The sequence below is a fragment of the Lycorma delicatula genome, chromosome 8 (genome assembly GCF_047948215.1).
Source record: "Lycorma delicatula isolate Av1 chromosome 8, ASM4794821v1, whole genome shotgun sequence".
Lineage (NCBI taxonomy): Eukaryota > Metazoa > Arthropoda > Insecta > Hemiptera > Fulgoridae > Lycorma > Lycorma delicatula.
Window position 1 is genome coordinate 13,262,711 of NC_134462.1, and position 19,807 is coordinate 13,282,517.

Consider the following 19,807-nt stretch of genomic DNA (forward strand, 5'->3'; position numbering starts at 1 on the left):
ACCACATGAAATTGTTACATTAGTGCTATGCAATGATTTTCCAGATACTTGCTCAGGTTAATGACAGTTCTATTAGTTGAAGTATTCCATTACTTGAATATGAGCTTCATCAGTGATAAGTCTTTTCAAAACTGCTTATCATTTAAAATGTCTAGTATTGTGTCACAAAATTGTAGAGAAGTGAGGTTATCATTTGGTTAATTGAAGATCATTGTGTAATATGCGAAATAGACTTCTCTGAGAAATATTCAAAGCAGCAGACTTACTGGGCAGTGCTTGTTAGATCTGTTGCCATTAACTATCTCACTTGCTACTGTTTTTAGAGTACATACCGTTCATTTAGTTCTAATGAACTGATTAGGAACATTCCAAATAACATCAAACTGTTTAATCCACTGTATTATAGTAGTCTTTCATGGGATAGAACCAAGCTGAGCAATGGTGAAATGCTTTCTACGTCACGTAGATCAGATTGGAATGCTTTCTACACTTGCATTAAACTTTTACACTATAAATGTATGCATAGCAACAATGCACTATTCCACTGCAAGATGGCGAGTTCAAATCCTGATCAAAATTGGCATTTTTCGTACAATGTGATATTTTCATAATATATTACTATTTATAAGTATCAGGGTTATGTGGTGAATTATTAAAAAAAATCTCTTAATGATGAAATTATGGACTATTTCACTACTTGAAGAGCAGGGTACCTTTTATATGTAATTCATACAGATTTTGTATTATATGTAGGAAATATAACTCCTGAAGAAGAACAGAAAAGATTAGGGTTTTGTATGGTACCATGTGAATAGCTTAAAGCCGAACCAAGTCAACTGTATTTATTCTAGCGTCAATTTTAACACTCTTCTGCTAGTACCATTATTTTTTGCGTATGTTTCTACTCTTGTCTGTTGTCAATTGTAAATTCTTCATGCTTCCATTGCAGTATAGTTTCTTTTTTTGCTGTTGTGTTTTTATAAAATACTTTATTCTGTTGAGGAAAGGGTTGCTATAGTAGAAGCTATGTGCGTTCTGGATTCTTTTGAAAAATGCGTCAAATATTTCCAAAAAAATTTCTAGATGCCAGTAATCTCAGCAAAGAGTAGCAGACATGATTCAGTTAAAAAATGGTGTACAACAGAGTCTGTTTCGAATAATGCAAAACAAAATAGGCAGCTTTCCATTATGACTGCATAGGCTGTAGCATATATTCTAAGAAGAATTTCTGTCAATATGAAAATATTGATACATAAGTTATCACAACACAACAAAGCAGTATAAAATACACTTCTTGCTTTAAGATTTTTTATGACTTAAATGTGCAGCAACTTAATAGAACAGACAAGTCGAAAAATCTTAATTCTTGCAACTGGCTTCCCAAAAACATCATTGATGGATAGGTAGACCCGATGTTTTATTTAATGTCAGATGTAGCATTATCTCATTTATCTGGGCATGTTAATTCACACATTCCAATTATCATATACTGAAAATGCTCTCCAGATATTTGAGCATCCACTTCGTAATGAGAAAATTAGTGTATTTTGTGCTATTTCTGGTAATCGTATAGTGGAGCCAATATTTCTTGACAGGACTATCAATTCAGAAAGTACCATACAATTTTTTAAGAATCCTACGCTCAGTTAACTGATTGTGAAAGAGTTTGGCTTCATTCAATGAGACTGAGTAGCATGTCACATAACAAATAATTCAGTAGAACATGTTGATGTAGCTTTTAAGATGAACAAACTGTCAGCAGAGGGTGTTGTCTTCAAGGTTCCCCAGATTTGTCTAGTTACAATTTTTTCCCTCAGAGCTATTTGAACGATAGATTTAATGAATCAAATCCCTATACTATCGATGGACTAAAGATGACCATTCAACAAGAAATTGATAGCATTGACGATGTTTTGCATCATGTGACTCTAAACATTATCACTCGAGCACAAAAGTACACCGCTGCACAGGGCACTCTCATCACATTGTTTTGTAAATACACAATTTAATTTTTTCATTTCATTTATAAAATGTTACTTGTCTTAACTTGTTTTTAGTTTATAGCGGTTTGGTTTTAAGTTGTTCACCCATTTTTAAAACGGTTCTCTTCTTTCATACAGAGTACATAAGATGTAATTCTTCAAAGGCTAGCATTTTCTTTTCTGATAAGTAACACTATAATGTTTTTTTTTTATGCTGTTCACACTAATAAAATATTATTGAAAAATATGTTACTACAAAATTAATCTCATCACCTTCCAAAAAACCTTGTATTTCTAGAAGCTATAAAACATTTTACTATTTTTAGTTGCTTTATTTATTCTGGACTTATATCTTAAAAAAAAAATCATTTTTTGAGAAAAAATTGTTGTTAGCTTGGTATTTTTTAATGTACAAATTTGTTACCTTGATTTATTAACAGGACATATATACAACATTCCAGTCTGCATATGGTTAATGGATACACATCCAAATAATGCTCCAATATGTTATGTCAGGCCTACTCCAGAAATGAGCATTAAGATATCTTGCTTTGTCGATCAGAGTGGAAAAATATATCTACCATATCTACACGATTGGTTGCCTGTAAGTTCATTTGATTTGTATACATATTACCTTATTTATTATAGTTTGTAAGTAGTAGAGATTTGTTATCAAAGTTTCAATAAACAAAGTTCCAATAATCTAATTAAAAAAATTAAAATAATATATATATTACCGTATAATTTGTGAAGACGTAACATTATTATACAGAATAAAAAATATATAATACTGTTATAATGCTGCTATAAGCATTGTTTCATTTCTGTGTTGTAGGTTAAATTAAAAAAAATATAGTAAATATAGTACTTCGTTATCAGTTTAGTTCAAATAGTATATGTTCTGTAATTAACTCCAATTTGTGTTTATTGTAGCGTATTATTTACTCTTATGTTGAGGACTTATAATTTGATAAATTACTATTCTATCATTATATCAGGTTTATACTAGACTAGTGTAGATTTGCTGAGTGATAATGTGAAGGAGACAAAAATATGTCTCCTTACTGCCGTGTGTTAAATTACAAGCTCCCAGTGATATAAATAAATAATTAAAACTTTTTTTCTGATTGGTGCATAATAAATATGTTATACAGTTAATGTCAAGAATAAGTAGGTATGTAACTTCACAGGTAAAGAAAGGAACTGCCCGGCATTTGCCTGGGTGGATCAAGGGAAACCATGGTGAAACCATGATCATGTGATTCAAGTCCATATTTTATTTAAATTATAAACACACAAAATAATGTTTAGGTAAACACATGAAGATACATTTATTTGCCATTTTATTAAAGTATACTTTCTTATAACATACAATTTAAAATACTAACTATATTGAATTAAATTCATCTTATACTGTGGCCAGTACCTGTGGAGATAATAAATATAAAAATTAACTACAAAGTAATGCAATTCAGAAGCTATAAATGGAAAATTATTTGAGCACATATTTATGTAACATTGAATGGAATTTAGAAAATTCAGGGTTTTTTAATTAGTATTATTTAAAAATCTATCAACAGAGAAAGATCGTTCCTGTAAAAGTAAATCTTTTAGATATATATTTTAAATAAATTGCTGGAAAGAATTGGATGATTTGGTAATTTATTAAAAACTGCCGCAGAAGCATATAAAACCCTTTCTGAAAAATTTTGGGTAGAGTTTCAAGCAAACAGTTTTGTTGGCATTAACATAAGATTATCAAAAGTAGTTCTTTTATTTTTTTAATTATTAGGTCTATTATTGTGAAAAATTATTACTTAATTTGGTACTAATTTACAATATTAGAATTAATAAATGAAAACAATATTTAATCGAATTGAATGTAAAGGGGAGGACATGAAAACAGACACAAAATTACGTCAATTTTTTCCTGTAACTTCGCTATTTGTTAACAGATTTAAAAAAAAATAAAATGTAATTTTGATAAAACTAATATTTATGGAGATATAATGGATTGGAAAATGAAAATGGCCGTCATTTTGTAATTTGCAAAGTTATATAGTCCTCACTTTTGCTAATTTTGAAACTTTATTACCAAAATGCTTAACAAATATTAATGTGATTTCTCTATCTGAACTTGAGATATAAGTTTCTATATAATTTTTTTTATAAATTTACATCATTTTTATATAAATTTCATTTCAACACATTTTTCACTGTTTTGAAAAATGTGTTGAAGTTGAAGGCAGCAGTGTAGAAAAGTAGTAGATATATACAAGGGTAAGTCAATTATTATACGCAATGTAGTTATAAATTTTATTGCAATACAAATAGGAAACATACATGTAGATCATTTTTCAACATAGTCCCTTTGCATTTCAATGCACTTTGTCCATCATTGCACAAGCTTCCTGATGCCCTCACAAAAGAAGGTTTTCAGTTGAGCTGCAAGCCAGGAATTCACCGCTTCTTTCATTGTTTCATCTGAGGTAAATCGACGGTCCCTTAATACCTCTTTGAGTGGACCAAACAAGTGGTAGTCAGAAGGGGGAAGATCAGGACTATACGGAGGATGAGCCAGTACTTCAAAGTTCAGTTTCTGGAGCGTTTCAGCAATGTGGGCAGCAGTATGTGAATGGGCATTGTCATGCAACAACACAACACCTTTTGACAGCAGTCTTCGGCATTTGCTTCGAATTGCAGGCTTCAGGTTGGCAGTAAGCATCTCACTGTAATGCGCACTGTTTATTGTCATGCCCCTTTCCTCATAATGTTTCAGTACTGGGCCTTGTCCCAAAAAACCGTTAGCATCAGTTTTCCTGCGGATGGTTGGGTTTTGAACTTTTTTTGCAGGGAGAATTTGGATGGTTCCATTCCATACTCTCCGGCTCGTAATGATGAATCCATGTTCCGTCACCGGTGATGATTCTGTCTAAGAAGATTTATTTCGTTACCATAGCAATCCAGATGTTTTTGATAGATGTCCAAGCACGTTTGTTTATGCAACTGTGTAAGTTGTTTTGGGACCCATCTTGCACAGATTTTATGAAACCCAAGTCTGTTGTGGATGATTTCGTAGGCAGAACCGTGACTAATTTGCAGACAATGTGCCACTTCATCAATAGTTACTCGTCTGTCTAAGAAAACCATGTCACGTGCATGCTCAATGTTTTCCTCATTTGTGGTGGTAAACGGTCGTCCGGCTCCTTCGTTGTGCGTAACACTTGTGCAACCATTTTTTAATTTTTCAATCCATTCGTAGACACTTCATTGCGGCAATACACTGTTATTACGTTGGGCCGTTACGGCCCATACTGTACCAAAAGTCTTCAATGAATTTTGGCCCCTGATACACCTTCTGACCACAAAAAACAGATCACTGAACGTTGCTCTTCTTTGGTGCAAACAGAAAGCGGAGCAGCCATGGTTAACGGCAGGGCAGCGATAATTGAACTAACCTAGCAGCATCAAACCTGCACAGATATAATAACAATAAAACTACGCATGCGTCATCTATGCAACACAACAGTATTACCAACATAAACAAAAATATAACTAAATTGCAGAAATTAATTGACTTACCCTCGTATGTAATTTTTATGTTTAAGTAATCAAGTGCGCACTTAATTTTCAATCCTGTTTTTATTCCAAAATGGATCTTACTTTAAAAACACCCCTCCTATTAAAAATACTGTGAACATTCTCCAAAGGAGAGTTTATAAAATCTAATAATGTTAAATTAGTGTGCATTCACCAGGATTTTTCTCCCTCACTCTTGTAATTTTCTTGTTAGATTGTTACACTTTTTTTTTTATATTTATAATGTTTTTAATTTGTTTTACTTTCTTTTTAGACATCTTCAGATTTGCTTGGCCTTATTCAAGTAATGATTGTTACTTTTGGAGAAATGCCTCCACTTTACACTAAATCAAGAGCGGAATCAGCAGTGCCTTATCCAACACATCGTAAGTCTTTTTATAAAAAAAAATTTTATTTGGTATTATATACAGGATATATCATAAAGTTCTCCTGGGTCTTTCGTAACCTATTCTACTCGTGAAAATAATGGAAAAAGTTCACATTAACATATGTTCTAAAGTGCTTCGTTTGCGAGTTACGACTGGTGAAAGATTTTGCTCTGATTTCAGCTACTCTGGTAAAATGAGATTGTACTGAGATTTTTAGGATGTTAATTAAGCAGCATAGTTAGTATATCTTATGGTTTTTAACCTGATAAATAGAATAAAGTAGATCCTACAACTGTAACTGCAGTAGTTTCTGAGAAAACTGGGGTGGAAACCAATAAATTGGGTTTATTATGTTTGGCGTACAATAATTTTGTTTAATGGGTTATAAACACGTAAAACTTTTAAACAAAACTTATAGAGAATTTAATTCTGAACAAAATGGTGTAAGATAACTGAATAAAACAAAGAAAAGTTACAAAAATTCCAATTTTATTTAGAAAAAATACATTTACTACATTTGTTAGAAAGTATTTATTTAATGTAAACCAAAACCAAATTCTTTTCTGGTGATGCAAAAGATTTTCTGTTAAAAATTGCTCTTAAAAAACTGGAAATTACACAACAATTGTGAAATGAAAATAAATAGAAATTTCTTAGATAATTTTTTTTGTTTTAATGTAATGATAGAAATACAATAAATTATTTGAAAAATTACTTTCAAAGTTGCCAATAAAATAACAGCTGATCAACAATGAGCAATACTATTTTAGTGTTTAAATCATTCTATACAGTTAATTAATTATATTGGGTACTGTGAACTGTGCTTCATTAGTGAAGGTTTTCTATGAATTATGTTTGAATGCGATTGGTTTGCTATTAAAGTAATGCCTTATTTACAACAGAGGGATATGCTGATATGTTATTCATTTTGGGTGTTTATAATGGTTATGCTGCACTAGAATATAAAATATGTTTTCCGAATCGCAGGATTCCAGATCCCAAAATAATTAACGTGACTTTTCACAGTCTTTGGGAAACAGTAATACCATCTAACCATCTATGAATGATCTGTCCAACACGATGCTGTTTTATTGATGAAATTATTATTGATGCAGTCAAGCCGTCAGTACATGACATCTTTCTAAGCGGATCAGAGTTTCCGATTCAATAGTTTGGAGGACACTTAAATAAAACAAGTTTTATCCTTATAAACAGCCAATGCAACATCCACACCCAGGAGAAGGTCCACTTAACTTGGAGTTCTGCAACTGGTGGAATACAAATTGACAACCCAACAAGTATGTTTTGTTTGCCAACAAGGCATTCATATATAATCTGCCCATTTAAATGCTAAGGTCTACTTTAAAAGGACTTGCAAGACTTGAAATTCTTCAAATTTCAAGTCCAATTGCCGCAGCTGCTTGAAGATGTTCCAAGACAAGATTACCAAGTAGAATTTCAAGAAATAAAATTTCAGCTGATACTCAAATTTTGTAAGTTAAGGCAGTGCCAGTCAGGAGCTATAAGGTGGAAAGACCTTTCTCATTATATCCTGGAATGAAATTGGAATCAAGCAGCAGAAGTAAATTTTAAAAACTGTTATTGGTTTAACAAATAAATGATATAAACTATTTTCATCAAACTCTCTTTAGAGTTAATATTTAGAAATGAAGATTGTGGAATGCCATATAAATTAAAAAGACAGTTCATTTTAAAGATAAAGATGCGCTTGCTACAAAGTATGGTAATGATGTGAGATGGCCCAAGAAAAATAATCGAAAAGTTTCAGTTATTACTAATTATTTTTACTAAGGTTGTTATACAGACTAAGGAATAACAAGGGCAGGCGGTCAGTTTACAAAGGAGTTGATTGATTCCCTTTTGCAGGGTGGTAGGAGATGGGCATCCCAACTTTAAATCCAAAATGACAGCATACAACTTTGTTCAGTTTTGAGTAAACTGTGTTAAAGATATTTAAGTCAAGTCAAGCTTATTTGTATTTCTAAAATCACAGCAGCAGCAGCAGGTGAGAGGCAAGTGTTCCAGTCTCAATCGAATGGTCTTGGGACCAAATCTCTGCATCATCTTTTTTGTTTTTAATTTACATTTTTTCTTACATATACGCTATCACAGATGATTTTCTATTATTTAATATTTATAAGAATCGAAAAATATATATATATATATATTTTAATATTGTTTGCTGATCATTATTTTATTTGAATATAGCAATCATTAATCTAAAACTCTTTATGAACGTGGGGTGAATGAATTATTAACAGACAACAAAAAGATTTTTTTTTTTAATTTGAAACAAATTTATTTATTTTCAGTATGCCTATTGTAATCCATATGATAATAATAAAAAATAAATAAATACTGTTGGATTGTAACAGGCAAGCTAAAAATTAAAGCACACTTATTTATTTTAATTTTTTCAAGTTTTATAAAATAAAATATGTTTGTTCAATTAATAATATGTTTGTAATAATTGTTATTGTTATATAAAATAATAATCAGCTAACACAAAATTCATAGTTTTTCAAATTCTTATATTATTATTATAAACACCACATAATAAAAAACTTATGTATGTAATATGTACAGAAGAATAAAAACAGGTGCACTCCAAAAATAATGAAGGAAATATGGCGGAAGAAAGAAAGAAATATATTTGCATGGTCTTTAATAGGCTGGCCGCTTTGAAAAAAAATAGTCATCTGTGTGTAGTAAATATATATGGAAGAACAAAATGACCAGGAGTTCAAATTCGATTATGGGACTCTCTCTTTTTCCTGTTTAGCCTCCGGTAACTACCGTTTATATAATACTTCAGAGGATGATATGTAGAGTGTAAATGAAGTGTAGTCTTGTACATTCTCAGTTCGACTATTCCTGAGATGTGTGGTTAATTGAAACCAACCACCAAAGAACACCGGTATCCTAATCTGGAACTCTCGTAATTTGGCTGCTGCCACTGCTATGATTATAATAAATATACAGATAAGCTACTTGAACTACTTAAAAATCTTTAAATGGAGTCAAATTAGAAGAAACCCTTTTTATTTAAAATACTCAACTCATACCACCTTGTAAGATACGTAGAAGAAAATTCCATAAAATATTTTTGTTCTAACATTTTATGTACATTTATATATATTTATAAAGAAATGTTGAATTAGCCAAACGTAAGGTAAACATTTTTTGTTTACGGGATATTTATTTATAAGTATTATGTAATGTATTAGACAATGTATTATGTAATATATTGTAATAACTTGCAGTTTTAAAAGTTAACATAAAAACAATCTTTGTTAATAGTTGCCATTGGTAGAGCCTGTTCTGTTCTAGCTAGGAGATCTGGAGGATAAATATTAAATTTATTTAGTATATTAGTTTTTCTAATTGTGTTTCCAACTTGCAAACCATCATTTTCACAATTATTTTGGGGATCATAAATTTTTGTTTATTCTATCTGTAAATTTCTTTTCTAGATTTTTCTTAACTCAGAGTTATTATTCACTTTATACAAATTTTTTAATTATTTTCTCTATATTGTTAATAGTATGTTGATATTTTCTATTTAAATGTTCTGCTGCATTTGATAATTTAGTTATAATTTTTAAATGTGTGTTTGCATTTGGTAATTTATTATTAAATAAAGTATTTATTTTTCCAACTTAAAAAATATGATCGCATTGGTTATAAATTGTAATTTTTAAATCTTAATTTTAATTAACTTATTAATTATTTTTTATTTAAATATTACAAAAATGTTAAAATGTAGAAGATAAAAGAAAAAAAGAACATTAGCAGATTTTCTACTTTATTATTTTTTTCTTATCCGTATTTATTTTTTCAGCTTCATTTATGCCAATGCCTGGGAGTAATTCTAGTGCTGGTGCAGGATCAAGCACACCATACCCAGCATATCCTCCTACTACTGGTTATCCACCTCCACCACAAGGATATCCACCATATCCCAGAATGGGTGGTTATCCAGCAACTGGAAGTCCTGCTTACCAACCACCAGTACCTCCACAGCAGACACACAGTTATCCTCCATATCCTAATCAATCATCATTTAATGTAAGTATCACTGATTAGATTTTAATTTTAACATAATTGTATTAACCATTATATAATGTAAAAATAGCTTATATTTAACTATTTTCTTTTTTAATTGATTTATGGATACACAGGATCTAAAAAAGATCCTGTGTATCCATATAAAAAAAAATACAGATAAAAAGAATATCAGGGTTCTAAACCTATTTAATATCTCTTAATTTTGACCTATAGTAATGAATCGCAAACAAAATGGAAGAGTAACTTTTATAGTTTTTCCCTACAAGAGTTTAATATGAACACCTCTAGTCATACAATACACATCCAACCATAGGAGAGTTCATCCCATAGTTTAACCAGCATGTTTTGAGTACAGAAGCAATAGCTGTCAAAATCCTATGCCTCAAATTGGGTAGATAAGTAGTTAGTGGAGGTACATACACAAGATCCTTTTAAAAAATTACATGGAGTTAGATCAGGTAACCTTGGAAGCCACTACAAACAAGCTTTGCCAGGTTCATTCCAATTAACCCAGCAGTTGTGGAAAATTATTATAACATCATTAAACGAATCCTGTATATTACTAATATAATAAACATAAGCCATATGTTTATTACCCATTTCTCATTTATTTATTTAGAAACAAGAAGGTGTGCAAGTTATGGCAGTAAGAAGGCGCACAATCTTGTTGCCAAGTAAAATCCACTGATTCATCTGACAGTTGAGGAATGAGCCTTGTATGCAGCATATCTAGATAAACAACTTCTCTTACATTGTTTCAGCAAAAAAGAATGTCCCATAAACTTGCTGTCAAGATATAGGAAAGAAAGCATTTAATTTTGGGGAGTCTCTTTTGTATTGTAAGAATTAATGGGGATTTTCTGACCCCCCTCAGATATGGACATTAAATATGTTCTCTTCCATTAAAATTAAAGGTTAACTCATCACTAAACACGCACTACAATTAAGAAAGCCATCTTCTTCTTGATTCACTACTTCGATTAAAAAGTTGGCACACTCTGCATAGTCGACAGGCTTCAAACAAACCCTGTATCAGCTGTAAGCGGTATGGACACACATGTAAAGTTAACTTAAAATATTCCACATTGTTATCACTGGCCAGCTAGTTCAAACCCAGCCTTCCCAACAGATTTTTTAGGACAAAGCAGGAAAGACTATCTGACACATTCAACATTTTCTTCAGACATGTGGTCATTTCAAACCAATTTTGCTGTTGTCAATTGTTATTTTCGCTTGGAAGATTGGAAGATCGTAATTAAATATTCTGTGCAACACAGATCGAACTATTATAAGAGATTCACATTTAGCAAACTGCAAAACACAGATGGCTTTCTGTTTAGGAATTGTGTCATCATTGTTAATGGTCCTGCCAAGTGAAAAGATAGGAAGTCAGTCTTCGGCCATGCGCAGAACTAAAGCCATCTTTTTTTTTATTTAATTAGCCTTAAATAAACATCAATATTGTGCACTTCATCCAAGATGTATTGTATTGAAATCCTGGTATTCTTTTTTGAACACCTGGTATGACTAACTGTTTCTGAATTTTTTATATTTATATATATGTATTTATATATATATATATATATATATATATATATATATATATATATATATACTATGGATATTTTTTCAATATTTTAAGTCAAAAAAAATGAAAATTTTAGTTTCAAAATCTGATATTGATGTGTGTTTTTTCTGCTGTATCTTAGGAGTCTTTAACCTGTAATTATGAAATTCAGTGTGGTTTGTTTTGACTGTTAGGAGAAATTATTCTGTTTAATTTTGGAAACAAAAAATCAGATCTGGTGGAGTTTTTAATGAGTTAATTAAAAGTGATTTATATTTTTATTTATTGACTTAATTTCTTTATAAATAAATAAAAATTATTTTTAATTATGCCTATGCCTGGTAAAGATCATTTCTAAGTTCTCTATCAGATTTTTTACTGTTTTTATTTACATAATATTCAAATATTGATTAATTAAAAATAATATATTTTAGAACATCTCATTAATTATTAATCATTATTCATTTTTTGACAGTTGTTTTAATGTTGTCATTAGTTTTCAGTTTTGTATGCAATTTGGAAGATTTTTTCAAAACAGTTTGAATTTGAAATTGCATAGTTCAATTATTTCTCTTGTAAATATATAAAAATATAATAACATTAAACACATCATTGATAATAAACATATATTTTTAATATAAAAACCATACAAGTATTAGATAATAAAATTTATTATTCAAGAAAATGCATGCAATAAAAAACAGAAAAAATTATAATTAATAAAAATTAAAATTTGAATATGATGATTATTGAAATAACCTAACTTAATTCACAAATACATTTGAGCATTTTACATAAGTGAAGGCATGATATTCTAGTATGAATTCCTACATATATATTAATGTATATTAACTGTCACTACTGTAAATGTACCAAGCGTGGAGACTTGGTATTGTTGTCCAAAGTTGGCGACAAAGATCCTACTGTTAGTTCTTCATACCGTCCACTAACGTTCTTGCCTGTGATTGGTAAGGTTTTTGAGAAGGTCCTATATTTGCATATTAATATTAGATTGGTCACCGATCATTTGCTAATGGACAACCAGTATGGTTTCTGACCGGGCAAGAGCACTGAGGATACCATACCAAAGGTGATGGATATAGCTTCCTCTAGTTCATGCAAAGGGATTTTTCTGGACATATCCTGGGCATTTAATAACTTATGGTGGTCTCTGCCCTGTTTCAGATGCAGAAGCATAAATGTAAACAAAATGAATACGAACTGATCTCAAGTTATTTTAGCCGTCAGACTGTTTCCCTGTATGATGGCGGCTCGGAGGTTTGAGAACACTGACTCAGGGCAGTGTTCTGAGCCCCTTCTTTGGATTACAGAAATGTTGCATTTGAGGTTGTCATGTGGTTGTGTCATCGCTTATGCTGACGATGCGGTGCTGCTGCTGATTGAAGGGGATTCGCATAGTGAAGTAGAGTTCTGAGCTGCTCATACATGTGAGACACTCTGGATGTGGAGTCTCTAACATAAAATGTTTTTAGTCCAGAGAAAACCACAATGATATTGCTTAAGTGCCGATTGGCTGCTTCCTGACGAATCTGGGTTTGGATGGCTGGTCCCCATTCGGTATATTACGCTCAAAGGTACCTGGTTGTTATCCTTGATGAGAATTTTTGGTTCAAGGAACAAAAAAAGCAAAAAAGGCCACTGGTTCAAGGAATGTAGCAAAAAAGGCCACTTATGATTTTTATGGAATCCGTAGAGTTGCTCATCCTGATTGGGAGTTGAATTACTGTACCATGCATATCCTTACATTTTGCTGTTGGCCCAGCGATTCCTCTTGCTGGCTGTTATAGGTGGTTACAGAACAGTCTTGCTGGAGACAGTCTGTGTTATAGCCGTAGTCAAACCAATAGATATCTTGGCTAATGAGCGTAAGGAACGCTCATTTCCAAGTTATATAACCTGTTGACGTCAGAACAAAAGCAGGAGATTGAAGACCGGGGCCTTGCATCTTGGCAGGTCAGATGCGATTAGATGGGTTTCCTTCAATCGGTATATCACATAGTTTCTCTCCAGGCATGGTGTCTTTTGGGCGAGATTGGTAGATTCTAGTCAACGCCGAGATTGTGGGACTGATAATACAGTGGACCATGTCCTGTATGTCTGTCCCCAATATGAGGTCGAACTGGATGATCCATGAGGAGTGGTCTATAGTGGCTGGTTTTCTTCGCACCCTTGCTATGTAGGTTTGTAGTGGAAATTTAACAAGGTATTTGATCATGGTAGGATCCTGGATGGGTGGCTAAGGATTCTGGCCTAGGCATTGGATTGGTTGGAGATAGACACATTGGCATTGTGCCATAGTTATATTAGTATCGTTTGCGATTCGATTTGAGGCTCCCACTGGCGGGGGTGGCTGCGCTGCCAGGATATGGTAGCCCGAGCAACGGGGTCATACCCTCAGCCATTATCCTGCCGGTGGCGGTTCTTGATTGTGACTTGGTAATGCCACATGAGACTTCACAATGGGACTGGGTGGGAGTGCAGGGTTTGTCCCGTGCTCGTGCACGGATCAGAATGAGGTTACATTCCCCTTGTTTGGTGATCTAATTTGGTCAACTTATTGGGTGTAGGTCTGAATTTCTATGTTGCCTAAAACATAATTTTGATTGGTATAAGAAATTGGTGTCTTATACCTCAAGTGCTTTACATGCATCTTGACCATAAGAAAGAATAAGGCAGACAATGTAAAACAGTAAATTAATGTCGTGAGATAATGCATTATACTCAGAAAAATAGATATATGTACATTAAACAGTAGAAATGAATACATTTCAATCGTGTATACAATATATGTCGAAAAACTAAATTAAAATTAGTTATAAAATCTAATGTGATAAGTGAAATGATAAATTAAATTCAGATTGAGATGTACACATGAAAGTTGTTTATTTTAGTTAAAGTAGAGAGATAAATATAAAAACTTAATATGTAAGTTGGTGATTATATAAACTGTAAGTCAGCTTATTTGATTAAACAGTTTTTTGATCAGCAGTAACTGAATATGTTCTAGAATTTGAAGTTAGATTGTACTATTAGCTGAGAAGATAGTCTGTCACTTATATCTTGCACTGTTTCTAACAAAAAAAATATTCATTTAAAGTTACTCTTTTGTAATGATTAAAATAAGATAAAAAAATGTATTATGCAATTATAATTACCATATTTCTGAAATTTCTTAAAATGGTAAGTTGTAAAATGTAACTAAAAAATACCATAAAATATGCTGATCTCTGGCAGTAATTCATGATGATTATAAAGTATTTATAATGTTTACTCTTTTAGATATAACAAATTGGACAGATTGTATTGTTTACTTATATTCTTAAAAATTTGTTGTGTATTTATTCTGTGATTAAATTGTTTATTTCAGACTGCAACTAATATACAACAAGGTACTGGTACTATTACTGAAGAACATATTAGAGTTTCCTTACTGTCTGCAGTTGAAGATAAATTTTTCAGGCGCCTAGAAGAGCAGTTTGCTCAGAGTAAGGCAGAATTGGATATACTTCAGCAGACTGCTAATGAACTTTCTCAAGGGAAAAATCATCTTGACAAAGTACTTGAACGATTAGAGAAAGAAAAGGTAATAGTAAATTTAACTGTTCATACTACTAATTAATTTGAAGTATTCAAAATTTTAGATATGACAGAATCCTTTCATTAATTTTTAATGTTTTTCATTTATTTTTTTTATGTTTATTATCTAATGTATTAATTATGTGTTTATTAGCTATTTTTTCTTTTAAATGAAAATGCTAGTTTTACATTAAAAATGAATTAATGACTTGAACTGACTAATTTGGGCAACATTGCATTTGCTAATGTTGCCCAAATTAGCCAGTTCAAGTCACACTTATAGCATTTCAGAGTTACCATTGGTCCTCAGCAGTGTTTTGCTGCAAAGCCATTATATTTTTGGGCAAAATGAATGACAGCCAGCAATCTATTATCTGTTTTGTTTATTGTTCCATATATAAACTCACCACTCTGCAAGGCTACAATGGTAATGTATGACATAGTCCACAGACACAGTAGTATGATTAAATATTTTTAATGGCTTAAAAATAATTTCAAAGTATTTTTGTTTTATTCAAAGTAGTTTGATAAGAAAATATGCGGAATATAGTTTTTCTTACACAATTTTAATTTATTCAATATTGATTTTGTCACCTTCAAAGTATTCCTTTTTAGATATAATACATTTTTCCAGTGCTTTTTTCAATCTTTGAAATACCTCCGGATGCAATTTCCAGTATGGCATTCAGCTCCTTCAGCAATTCTGTCTGTCTTTTCAGTTTAGCTCAGGGAATAGGAAGAAATCACAGAGGGCCTTGTTCAGTAAAAAAAGAGGCTGAGGCATCATAATGGTGATGTTCTTGCCCAAAAATTCACAAAGCAGTGAAGTGTAAGCTGGTGCAATTGCCATGAATTGTTTCAGCACAAATCCAGGTGTTTTCTTCAGAAAACGCTAGAACGGAAGTTCTAGCATAGAATGTCTGTTCATAGTTGAATACTTTGTAGAACAGTGTAGAACTTCCATGTAGTAATTCTTATTTACTCTCTGATAGTGATTCGGCGATTGTCTGTAATAATTTTCTTCACTTTTTTGACACTGTCATTGGTTATTGATGTGCTGGGCTGTCCAGGGCATTCATCATCATCAACTTCTTCAAGGCTTTCTTGGAAATGTTTGTACCACTTGTTTTATTCATAGAAATCACAAGAAATAACAGTCAGCATTTCCAATATGGTGCTGCACTTTATTCCATTCTTAAAACAAAATTTAATGCAAATTCTTTATTTCATTCTTCCACAAGTTAAAAATTGGTGACATTACCAAAGCACATGTAATCTTTTTGACAGCTGATAATAAACTAAGCATCCAGTATGGTTATCAGTGTAAACGTAATTAGAGACAAGTGTACCAACACAACAAAAAAAAATGTGATAATTGAACTTATACAGCCTGGGAAATTAAAAAATTCCATGCATTTTTTTTATCAAACTTCATATTTAATTTATGTTTTACTATTTTTATATTTTTTTTAGAATGAGTTGGAAAGAAATATTACATTGTTAAAAGAGAAAGAAGATGAACTGGATAAAGCAATTAGCCGTTTGTCTGACAAAGAAGACATCGATGTTGATGAAGCTGTGACTACTACTGCACCACTGTATAAACAGTCAGTTATATTATCTAATTGAATTTATATTAATACCTTAGTTAATTTTGTTTCCAGATGATGTTTATACTTTGGGTTAACTAATGTTTGTTATGCTAGTAATTTTATAAAACTAGAAATTACTTTCAAATTATGTTTACAAAATACCCACAGACCCTTACCTTACACAGATTCCTTAACCTTAATAGAAAATGTTTTAACTCTGAAATAAGTGAACATATAAGTAGTAGTAGTAGTAATAGCATAATTGTGATGTTAGTTGTAAGGTTTGATTCAGTCATTTTTTTATCTTTAATATTCTTGTATACTTTTAGAATATGTTTCTGTATGATATACATTCTAATTTCCCTTTTAGAATACTCATGGATCGTTTATTTTGCAGATTTCTTTCACCTGTCTTGTCTAATAAACAGGTATTTTGTGGTTATATTAACCTTCTTTGTCATACATGTACTGTTTATTTGCATTCAGAGTTCATTTTTATATATACAATTCAGTGTTTTGTTTTGAAGCGTAATTTTGGCTTGTGTGTGACTGTATTGTGAGTAGAAAGTGCTTGTAAAAAAGTTGATGTAAACCTTAAAAATTAGATTATTGATATGCAAACATTACATTATAATGAGATTCTTAAAATTTTTCTCATATAAAAGAATGGACTTTTATTTTACATTAAACTAAATAAAAAGGAAAACTTTTGTATTATCAGATTAGTGTTAATAAGTTCAGCAATTTTTAATTATGTAAACTGCTGAGAACATCTGTTTTATTTTGTGAAAATATTGAAAAAACACCACCAAACAAAATTTAAGGTAGTTTATTATTATGATTTAGAATTTTATTATTAATTTGATGTGCTTATTCTAATAATTATAATGTAAGGTGGAAATTAAATTTTAATGATTAGTTTTTTTTTAAAAGACGTGAATAAAAAAAGTATTTACCTATCCTAGCCAGTATTGCTAAACAATCATTTTCTTTTACAATTGTGTGTATAGATTGTTACTTGGACAATCTGTAGGACTCTGAAGAATCATTGAAGTAACCAAAATATTAAGGAAGAAATGGGAATAAACTCATTATTGGAACATGTCATTGATGTCCTTTTATTTCACTTTTACTGAAAGCGATGACGGTCAACTGTCATAAAAGATTTAGGGGTGGACTCTGCATTGTAGAAGGAAAAGAGAAAAGCCAAGAAGTTGGTAGCAATGAGGATGAACCAATACAGAAGAAACAATTCAGTTATAAGGGCATTTTTACAAAGGAAAATGGAGTTCAGTATATGGTAAATGGTTGCAATAGCTGTATTTCAATACTGGATAACTAAGTAAGAATTTTAAAGAAGATAGACTTATGGAATGAATATTGGCACAATTTTTTAATGAATTCTCTTTTTAAATGTATTTACATGAGAGACTCTTCAGATAAATTACGATACATCCTGACAAAACATATTGTATCACCAGGTACGTACAACAGAAGCTGCTGACTGAAATTAGCACTAGCCTCTGTACAATGTAAAATCGTACTGTAAATAGTGAAATTTAGCTCAAATAGTGTTCCACGTAACATGTCAGTTTGCAAATGCCATAATAGAGTGTTGGGCAAACACATGTCCATTTTTGCCAATCCTAGCAAATTTTCTTTATGAAATTCAGCACCTTTAGAGATACACCAAGAGAATGCCTACAGGAAAAGACCCCACAGGAGAATGCACTTAACTAGAGACGTTTCAATTGTAGAAAAACATTCAAAATTTGGTTTGATTTCATAGAACAAGTGTTGAAAGCAGCGCAGGCATATACTTTTAACTGATGTTTGTTGTAGGATTGTTTAAATCTAAAGTAACAACAGTTTACAATTTGAATGGACAACCGGACGTAACTACAATTACATCAGGAAGTTACAAATTTCCTACTTTTAATACAGGTAAAAGTTATTGATGCCCCTACCGTGGATCCATTCCTATCCTTTCTGCCTTATCAAAATGCATTTCAGGTGTTTTTATTCTGGTTACGGGCCAAGGAATCTATCTGCATACAAGGCTAGATGGCTTAAATGTTAAGGAAAAAGATGTTCCAAGAAAGAAAGTAGGTAATAAAGAATAGTAGTAGGATAGATACAGTAGAGGTGTAACGTGAGATATCCTCGTAGTTAGCCATCTACTCGTCTACATTTTAGGTATAGGACATACTTCCCTTGATTCTAAAACTCAGGATTGTATTCTGTATATATGTTTTCATATATTTTGCTGAATATCTCAGAAATGGAACCTGCAGTCATGAAATTTGGTTTAATAGCATGTATATTAGTGAATTAATGCTAAAAAATTTTAAATAATTTATTTTTAAAGCCTACAGTTTTTTAATCTTAAAAATAATTAATATCATAACATTCTCTTTTCACAGGATTTTAAATGCATATGCCGAAGAAGCTGCTACAGAAGACACAATTTATTACATGGGAGAAGCATTACGGAGAGGTGTAATTGATCTAGATATATTCTTAAAACAAGTTCGTGCATTATCACGTAAACAATTCATGTTACGTGCTCTTATGCAGAAATGTAGACTGAAGGCTGGATTGGCTGGATGAAAATAAACAATTTAAAAAAATAAAAGAGAAGATAATTTGTTAATCTCTAATTCAATTATATTTTAATAATGCAGTATCGTATATATTTTAAGCTTTTGTTTATATTGTGATATAATAACATTAAAATAACATGTGTAAATTGTAGATTTTTTAGTTTTTTTAACGAAATAAGTTGATTTCATTCCATTTATTTCTTGATCTGGTACACGACTCAAGTTTAATATTATTTTATCATATAATGTGATTTAATTATCATTTTTAATAATTTTTATTATTGCTCATAATCATAGCTATGGTACTGTTGGTAATCTTGTAAAGTTACTTTATATTTTATGAGATTATTATGTATGAAAATTATTTAAATAAATTATTAGTTATACAATAGATTTTTCCCTTAATGAA

General features: G+C 31.2%; 1 protein-coding gene across 6 annotated transcripts in view; it reads left to right on the forward strand.

Moving 5' to 3' along the window:
• The window catches only part of TSG101 (tumor susceptibility gene 101), a 65,369-nt gene extending 45,820 nt beyond the window's left edge, over positions 1-19,549 (forward strand). For all 6 annotated transcript variants that reach the window (XM_075372696.1, XM_075372700.1, XM_075372701.1 and 3 more), the window contains 6 exons: positions 2,423-2,586; positions 5,836-5,947; positions 9,813-10,039; positions 14,995-15,210; positions 16,677-16,810; positions 19,219-19,549. In XM_075372696.1, coding sequence (XP_075228811.1) covers positions 2,423-2,586; positions 5,836-5,947; positions 9,813-10,039; positions 14,995-15,210; positions 16,677-16,810; positions 19,219-19,405 — 1,040 coding nt within the window. In that variant the 3' untranslated portion in view covers positions 19,406-19,549. The remainder of the gene's footprint in view (positions 1-2,422; positions 2,587-5,835; positions 5,948-9,812; positions 10,040-14,994; positions 15,211-16,676; positions 16,811-19,218) is intronic.
• Positions 19,550-19,807: the final 258 nt, after the last annotated feature.